We start from the raw sequence: 9,398 nt of genomic DNA, 5'->3' as shown, positions 1-9,398 counted from the left end.
CCTTGTTGACTGCTTGAATCCCGAGAGCTTCCCAGACACCTTGACCTTGGAGCCAAGTCGGTCATAACCAGCGGCATGCTTGGAGGCAGCCGGCTGCCCCTGCCGTCGTGGCAGGATGCACAGATTGCAGCTGGCAGAGAACAGGGCCCTGCCTAGAGAGGTAAAGCGTTCCCTGGAAAAGGTGAAATAAGAGCTTTTTGCAGTTGTTGAAATCTGCTGTGTCTGGCAGGCCAGGCCCTTGCTTAGAATTTATCTGCAAACGTAAATGATGCAGAAAGGGAAAGAGGGTTCCCCAGGGCCTTGCTCTTTATCCCCGTCCTTGCCAGTGAGGATGCAGACAGCTCCCACGTTGCAGTTTCTGCTCCAGAGCTCAGACTGGGAATGGGAGGACGGTCCCTTTGGTGGAGGGTGGGTGATGCCACAGCTAGAGCTCATGGTCACTGCCCTGGGCAGGCGGCTCGTTCTCGCAGTTTCCCAGTAGAGGTGAGGGTCAGGCCGGGGCTGGAGGCACCCTGGTGGGCAGTGCTGGGGAAGGGGAGCTGGGGGAAGGAGTCCTGAATACGAAGTTACCCATCCCTAAAGGTACTTCTCATCCACTTGGAGCTGCAGTAAGAAGTTGTGTAACTTAAGCTTGAGTAAGAGAAAAGCCACTAAATGCTTGCTTGTTGCTTCCTGCGTTCCCCTGCTGCTACGTGCGGTACATGTCTCGAGCCTAGCAGGCTGTGCCTCATCCTTCTGGTAAGGCCGCCTGAAGGACAGCGTGATTGATGCGAATGAGACAGCCCAGTATGTCTCCTGCCTCTTGGATCTTAGCAATAAATATCCCAGCGCAGTGATCCCCTTCCTGCTGAAAGACAGCACCTAAACAAGGCACATCTCTAGCAACAGACACTGGCTTTGTTTGCAGGCGAGCAGCGTGCGGTGCCAGAGGGCTCAGAGATGGGGAGAAACCATCAAAGAGAACAAAAGGCCTGTCCCAAGATGACAGACAAGGAAGAGGTGAGACTGAAACCAGGGCAGGTCTTTCTCCTCCCTCCCTTTTTGGGGTGTTTGTTTTGTTAAGAGAATGGAAAGCTCAGAGATGCCAATGAATGATTGCAAAGCTCTAGTTCATTAATATTTTGTTATGAAAGGCAGACAGGCCTTTCTGCAGTATGAGAGCAGATGTGGCCTCATTTAAGGGATGCTCTATTAATAAACCACTTGTTTCCAGGCTACCAGAGCTTTGTTCTACCTATTAGCACATTGGCACATCTCCTGTACCAACAGGATTGTTGTTTGTGTTTGTCGAGTCTCCTTAGTACAAGGGATTCAAATTCAACAGACTAGTTCCCTCTACAAAAGTGGCAAAACTCAGCAAGGTGTGAAAGTACCCCTTGCTATCATGCTGTAATACAGAAGGCAAACTTGCTAGGCACTAAACATGCACGTGGCATGAGGAAGCATCAAAATTCACCGCTGTATTGTCACAAGGAAAGACCGTACAGAAGACGGTCATAGTGGTGAGAACCCCAGGCCAGGTTCATCTCAGCGTGATGGCAGAGAGGCATGGCAGATAAGCAGAGCATTGCTAAAGCCAGGACAAGGTTCTTCCAATTTTAAGCTTGCATGGTTCTGAACTATGAACCCACTTCACAGCTTCATTGTGCCTGCAGTACCAGAGAGATAAATTTAATCCATGGCAGCTGAACTGTATGTGGGATGAGGGTAGGAGGACTTCCTTACCAGACAAAAAGCAGCTCAAAGCTTTAAAACCAATATTTCCCCCTCCTGCTGCCTTTGTGCAAGAACAGGCTTTGACTGTCCTACTGTATTGGGTTTGTGTGGCAAGATAGGGGTAACGGGGGCGTTGGGGGCAGGGGTGGTGTCTGTGAGAAACTGCTAGAACCTTCCCCTGTGTCTGACAGAGCCAATGCTAGCTGGCTCCAAGAGGGACCCGCCGCTGGCCAAGGCTGAGCCCATCAGTGACAGTGCCTCTGTGATAATATATTTAAGAAGGGGGTTAAAAAAAACTGCTGCAGAAACTGTAACTGGAGAGAGGAGTGAGAGTGTGTGAGAGCAACAACTCTGCAGGCACCAAGGTCACTGAAGAGGAGGGTGAGGAGGTGTTCCAGGCACCAGGGCAGAGATTCCTCTGCAGCCCATGGAGGTCCACGGTGGAGCAGATATCCACCTCCAGCCCATGGAGGACCCCACGCCCGAGCAGGTGGGTGCCCAAAGGAGGCTGTGACCCCATGGAGAGCCCATGCCGGAGCAGGCTCCTGGCAGGACCTGTGGCCCCATGGAGAAAGGAGCCCACGCTGCAGCAGGTTTGCTGGCAGGACCTGTGAGCCCCCACGCTGGAGCAACCTGTTCCTGAAGGACTGTACCCTGTGTAAGGGACCCACGCTGGAGCGGCTCGTGGAGGACTGTCTCCCATGGGAGGGACCTCATGCTGGAGCAGGGGAGAGTGTGAGGGGGAAGGAGCAGCAGAGACAACGTGTGATGAACCCACCACAACTCCCATTCCTGATCCCCCTGCGCTGGCTTGGGGGGAGGAGGTAGGGAAAATTGGGAGTGAAGTTGAGCCCAGGAAGAAAGGGGGAGTGGGGGGAAGGTGTTTTAAGATTTAGGTTTTATTTCTCATTATCCTCCTCTGATTTGATTGGTAATAAATTAAATTAATTTTTCCCCAAGCCTCAAGTCTGTTTTGACCATGACTGTAACTGCTGAGTGATCGCTCCATCCTTATCTCAAATCTGGAGCCTTTTGTTGTATTTTCTCTCCCCTCTCCAGCTGAGCAGGGGAGTGATCGAGCAGCTTTGGTGGGCACCGGGCATCCAGCTGGGGTCAACCTACTGGAAATAAAGGGGGAGCGGCCACAAAGTCAGGTTAGAGACTCCTTTGAAGCCCTTGATTCCTCCAGTGATATCAAAAAGTTTGAGGTGTTCAGCCCCTTGACACAGTCAAGGTCTAATTGCTGTTACGCTCCTCCACAGCCCCACACCTGCACACCCCTTCTGCAGCAACCCCCGTCTGGCAGGGGCTGGAGCAGAAGGGTTTCTGCAGTACCGCGCTCCGTGTTGGACCCGGCCCCGGGCAGATGGTGAGCTGGCCTCCATTGCTTGGAGGAGCTCCCCTTCTCCACAGCAAATGCGCTCTCAGACCAACTTAAAACCAGGTTGCAGTAGTTCTGCTCTCTCCTTTGCACCCACCTGCGGCTCACCCAAAGGGTGGGTGACATTCAGGAGCCACATCAGCTTATTTCAAGGCAAGGAGGGAGGAACTACAGCAGCTTGAGCTTAGACTGCGTGAAGCTGCCCTGGAAGCGCACCCTCAGCGTCCTCTCAGGGGAGAGGCAGCCACAGGATCCAAAGAGCAGAAAGATGAAGCCAGGGCTGCAAGCTTGGAGAGGGGGTTAGACATAAACACAACTTTTTTTATTAACAAATCAAACAGCAGCATGAACTGTTTCCATCTTTGTGAACTGAGTCCACAGTGAGGTCCCTTCCCCACCACCTGACAACTAGATTCTCAGACTGTTCCCTCACGCAGGAGGAGATGCTGAATTTGCTCAGTCACCCTGAAAGAAGTGTATATTGTATCCGTCAGCCTTAAGCTAGGTCAAAAAGTTACAGTGATGTAGTTCAGACAAACGTTTAATGAGAAAAAGTAAGACCGTTCTTAATAAAGGTACACATATTTCATTTCTGGGCTAGCTCTCTATATAAGTTTAAAGTCACAAGCATGACTTCAGGATCTCCACGTTTTATGTCAAGAGCTTGCAGGAAACAGTTCAACGCCTCCTGTAGCTTTCCATCATCCTTAAGTTTCTTCCCTCTGCCCACCAAGGTATTGTAATCGCTTACAGCAGCAGAGGAACTCTGACCAACCTCTTTTTCAGAGGCGCCTTCCTGGGTGAAGTAGTCTTATTTGCTCACCTGATGGAAGCTCAGCATCACCACTGGATTCCTCCTGTCTCATCTGCTTCCGACTGCTCAGAGGCCATACTCTCCAGATGGAAGGATTCTTCATCTGTATCAAGTGTTTCTCCAGCAGGTTCTTCTTCAGGCTCAGCAGACTCCCCGCTGCACTCCTCAGCTTCTTCTTCCACAAGGTCATCCTGTTCCTCATTGCTGTCATCATCATCTTCATCATCTTCATCATCACCAGTGCTTCCCATGATTTCTCCAATATCCTCAACCTCGTCTACAACCTTGTTGATTAGAGATCGCCTGGAAGCAGTAGACCTGTTACTAGTGTTAGTTAGTTGGGGAGAAAAGATGGTTGTTGCTACACTTCTCTCACATTTAGGAGTGGATGCGCTAAATCCTTCCAGAAATTGATGCAGAGGGCTGTTTAGGGAAGAGGGCCTTTTTTCAGACTGGTTTTCCTCCAAAATCATGATGGAATGGTCTTCATCCTCACTGTCTGAAACTATCCTTCTTACGTTTTTCTTTCTACCAAAATCAAAGACACCACTGCTTTCCTCTGATGCTTCACTCTCTTGCAGGGAGTTACATGGCTCTTCTTCAGCTGTGTGACAGGGTTTTCCACAGTTACTGTGCTCGCTTAGACAAGGTTTAGTTGGAGATTTTTTTGTTGGAGACTTACAAAAGCTTTCTGCTTCTAGCTGGAAGCCCTCCTTTTCTGGGTGCTCCGGTGATCTTTCCCCATTTGAGGCATCCTGCCATCCTTCTTCAGACTCTTCCAGGACCAGATTGAAGTCAACTTGATCCTGGAGAGAAGGCACAGACATATCCTCCAAGCTGGCTTCCAACACGTGAGATTTCTGGAGCCTACCATGGATTTCTGGTGTAATGTTTGATAAATTTGGCACCGTGGCAGCCAAAGCTAGCTCAGGAACGTCATTATCTGTCCCCAAGGCAGTATGTGGGTCAAGTACCTGATCTGACATTTCTGCATCTCTTAACCTTTTGGAATCATCATCGATACCAGACTCATTAAAGGAATGCTGACGATGCCCAGACAGGCCATTCCCTGCCTCAGTCAAGCTATCTGAACTTACATGGGAACACTGTTTCTGTTCGAGACTTTCACTCTCTTTACCAAGTGGATAAAGTCCAGGTGATGATGGTATAATGCTAGATTCAAGATTTTGCTCAGATTCTTCTGTATCTGATTGTTTCACTGTCTTGCTGGTATTGAGCAGCTCTGTATCCATACTGGAGACCTCTTGTGCCAGTTCCTCTTCGTCCAAGTCACCGATAGTCAGACTTGTCATTTTGGAGCTGACATTAACAACCTGGACCTTCTGGTCCTCTGTGAGATCAATAACTTGGGTATTTTCACGTTTATCAGCTACTGGTGGTGACACAAAGCGATCCATGTTGTTCAGCCCTGGAGACAACTTCTTTGGCTGGGGAACCAATTCGGGTGGTCTTTGCCACGTCTCTTCACAAGCATTTCTGATCCCTGCCATCCTCTGGTCTCTGAGCTGCGACTCTAACTGAACCAGCTCATGGGCTTTCCGTACCCTCTGCTGGATGTACTGCTGGGCCTCTTGACTCTCCGCCTGCTCCTCATGAGCTATTTCCCTCGTATACATCAAGTCATGATCGGAAATGCCAAACATTTCCAGAGAGTGCAAATAGGCGATGTGTTCGTCCAGCTGCAGGTCAGTCTTTCTTTGGGTGGCGTGCAAAGACTGCAGCTGGATCTGAGTTGCAGATGTTCGAGTATCTTCTAATGTGAAGAGCTCCCTTAGTTCCTGTTTGGAGAAATATCTAAACGGGTTCTTCTTGTCACCGGTAGTCTGTCTTATTAATGAATCCTTAAATACTTGTCTCCTGTATATTTTCTCTTCCACTGTACCACAGGTAATCAGTCTATAAATTACTACGTTCTCTTTTTGCCCGATTCTATAAGCTCTGTCTACAGCCTGAGCATCTGTAGCTGGATTCCAGCTGGGGTCAAAGATCACCACTCGGCTAGCTGCTGTTAAGGTCAAACCAACGCCACCAACTTGCGTAGTGAGCAGGAAGACAGAGTAGTGCTTGTTCCTCTGAAAGGCGTTCACGCGCTTCTCCCGTTCTGTTAGGTGGGTTACCGTCCCGTCAATACGCATGATCTTGAATTGTCTGCAAGACAAGACGTGCTCTATGATATCCAGCATCTTCCTCGACTGTGAGAATACCAGGGTTTGGTGTCCCTCCTCTCGCAGTCTTTCTAGAAGTCCTACAAGGAACAGCATTTTCCCAGACTCCTGAATCAGAATCTTATCAGAGAGATGGTCTATTTTACTAGCGCCTGAAAGCGTACCTGCTTCACTCCCGTGATCCTCCTCAGAGTACTCCTGTTCTTCCAAGCCCAGCTGGACACATGCTCTTGCAGACAGAATCCTGGGGTGGTCACACAGCTTCTTCAAGACAGTCAGCTCAGCCAGAGGCGATCGGGTTGTCAGCAGCACTTCTTTCACATGATCCAGAGAGAGAAAGTTTCTGTAGATTTCTTCCTGCACTGGCGCCAAGTACACCCACACAACGAAGTCATTTTTCCTAGTGAGACATGGCATGGCAGGAGCACAATTCTCACTTGGATCCTCAGGAAGAGGAGCATCTGGTTTGTCAGGCTTGTTTTTGATATCTTCTTTGGTTCTTCTGAGGAAGTACGGCTTTATAATTGTCATTAGATTCTCGGATATCTTTAGCCCCAGTGCTTTCTCGCCTAGAGTTGCATCCTTCTCCCTTGCCCTAGTAATAGGATTCTCATATTCCATTCTAAAAGTTTTGGCCGTTCCCAGGAGAGCACCCTGGCAGGCAAAGTCAAACAAGGACCACATTTCCCGCAGGTTGTTCTGCACTGGGGTGCCCGTGAGGAGGAGGCGATGCTTTGCAGGAATCGTATATACACTCTTGGTCGTTTTGGTAGAGGGGCACTTGATTTTATGCGCTTCGTCAAGAATGATGTAGTCCCAGACAAACTCCTGCTCGTTGCTGCTGGCAAGCTGCTTCCAGTTGTTAATGAGCATCTGGTAGGTCGTGATGACGACGCCGTTCTTCCTCCGGACCTTCTCCAGGTTCCTGGTGCGCTCCGTCTTGCTGCTGCCATAGAACTCCTTGACGCGCACGCCGGGGGTCCAGCGAGCGAACTCGGCCAGCCAGGTGCTGACCAGGGTGGTGGGCACCACCAGCAGGACATGCCGCAGGAGCTCGCTGTCGAACATGCCCGAGAGGAAGGCAATGACCTGCACGGTCTTGCCCAAGCCCATGTCGTCGGCCAGGATGCCGCCAGGCCTGCCCTCCCGGTGCAGGCGGTACAGGAAGGCGACGCCTTCCCGCTGGTGCTGGAAGAGCTTCTCGTGTACCTCCTCGTAGAGCAGCAGGCCGCTGCCGCAGACATCCACGAAGCCTTCCTCGTCCTCCTCGTCCTCTGCCACCGCCACTGCCGCCAGCGCCTCCACCACCCGCTGGATGCGACCCTGCAGCTTCTCGCTGGGGCGGATGGCAGCGGCCAGCCGGAACAGCCGCAGGGCCTCCTCCAGATCCCCGTCACCCGCCGCCGCCTTGGCATCGCCCACCAGCCTACGAGAACCACCGTCAGCAATAAGACTGCCCACACCCGGTCCCCCCACCACCCCGGCCCGCCGCCCCCCTCATCCCTGTCCCCCCTGAAGTAGGGTTGGATATATTAAAGCTGTAAACTAATTAAGTAGGGACTTAATATATTGGAACTGTAAATTAGAGTAGGAGCTTAATTTAGGAGACTGGACGCCTTAAGGCTGTACAAAGAGCAGATGCAACAATTGTAGTATTAAATGTCAGAACTTATATCCTATTTTTTAAGAAAGGATGCTTTAGGACAATATAACCTTGTAGTAGACGCTTATCTCTCAAAACAAGGGGCCCAGGATTACTGTGGAATGCAGAGACTAGTCAAAGCTAACACTTCTGATGTGCCGGCAAGAATAAAGGAATAGAGTAGAGGCCTGCAGTTCACCCAGAAGGTCACGACGATGAAGAGGAGTGGAGGAAGTAAACGACCACCAGATGTCTCTGAAGACCACTGAGAGACTCTAGTGTGCATGCAGGAGATAACAAATAGGTAATAATTTCTTGGAAAACTAGTGAATATGTATACATAGAATGTATTTAAACTGTACATCTAAATCAGTTGGCGTGCAAATTAGGTGGACCAATCCCCTGTGCACCCGGTGCTGCAATAAAGAATATCTGCTTAATAGTCACCGAGGCTATTGAGTCTTAACTTCGGCATTTCACTGCATCACCCCCCCATCCCCGTCACTCCCGTCCCCGCACAGGCCACCCCACTGCACACCGCCAGTACCGCTCCTCCTCCTTCTTGCCTGCTGCCACCTTGGCATCGCCCACCAGCCTACGAGAGCCACCGTCAGCACTGAGACTGCCCTCACCTGGTCCGCCCGGTCCCCCCTCAGCTCGCCACCCCTGCCTATCCCTGTGGCATTGAGTGCACCCTCAGCAAGTTTGCCAACAACACCAAGCTGTGTGGGGCGGCTGACACGCTGGAGGGAAGGGATGCCATCCAGAGGGACCTGGACAGGCTGGAGAGATGGGCCCATGCCAACCTCGTGAAGTTCAACAAGACCAAGTGCAAGGTCCTCCATCTGGATCAGGGAAATCCCAAGCACTGATATGGGCTGGGCAGTGACTGGCTTGAGAGCAGCCCTGAAGAAAAGGACTTGTGTCCAAGGACAGTGTGCACTAGCAGCCCAGAAAGGCAATCATATCCTGCGCTGCATCAGGAGAAGCGTGGCCAGCAGGTTGAGGGAGGTGATTCTCCCCGTCTACTCCACTCTCGTGAGACCCCATCTGGAGTACTGCGTCCAGTTCTGGAGCCCCTATTACAAGAGAGAGATGGACGTGCTGGAACGTGTCCAGAGAAGGGCCACGAGGATGATCCGAGGGCTGGAGCACCTCTCCTGTGAGGACAGACTGAGAGAGCTGGGCTTGTTCAGCCTGGAGAAAAGAAGGCTCCGAGGAGACCTTCTAGTGGCCTACCAGTATCTTAAGGGGGCCTACAAGAGAGCTGGGGAGGGACTTTTTAGGATGTCAGGTAATGGTAGGACTAGGGGGAATAGATCAAAACTAGAGATGGGTCCACTTAGGAAGAAGTTGTTCTCCATGAGGGTGCTGAGACACTGGCCCAGGTTGCCCAGGGAAGCTGGGGAAGCCCCATCCCTGGAGGGGTTCAAGGCCAGGCTGGACGGGGCTCTGAGCAACCTGATCCAGTGGGAGGCATCCCTCCCCAGAGCAGAAGGGTTGGAACTAGGTGATCTTTAAGGTCCCTTCCAACCCTGCCCATTCTATGATTCTCCCCATCCCCGCACAGGCCGCTCACCGCCGGTACCGCTCCTGCTCCTCCTCCCCGCCCGGCTCCGCCATAGCTCCCGCCGCCGCCGCGCGCTTCAAACTACACGG

General features: G+C 51.5%; 1 protein-coding gene across 1 annotated transcript; it reads right to left on the bottom strand.

The window, feature by feature from the left end:
- Positions 1-3,583: 3,583 nt before the first annotated feature.
- On the bottom strand, positions 3,584-9,362 carry ERCC6L (ERCC excision repair 6 like, spindle assembly checkpoint helicase). Its single transcript, XM_074601244.1, is given in 4 exon segments — positions 3,584-3,908; positions 3,910-3,958; positions 3,960-7,523; positions 9,319-9,362. Coding segments are annotated over 4 exon segments (3,882 nt in total). The 3' UTR covers positions 3,584-3,683.
- Between the last annotated feature and the right edge of the window lie 36 nt (positions 9,363-9,398).

The sequence above is a fragment of the Larus michahellis genome, chromosome 9 (genome assembly GCF_964199755.1).
Source record: "Larus michahellis chromosome 9, bLarMic1.1, whole genome shotgun sequence".
Lineage (NCBI taxonomy): Eukaryota > Metazoa > Chordata > Aves > Charadriiformes > Laridae > Larus > Larus michahellis.
This window is presented reverse-complemented; position numbering and strand designations above follow the sequence as displayed.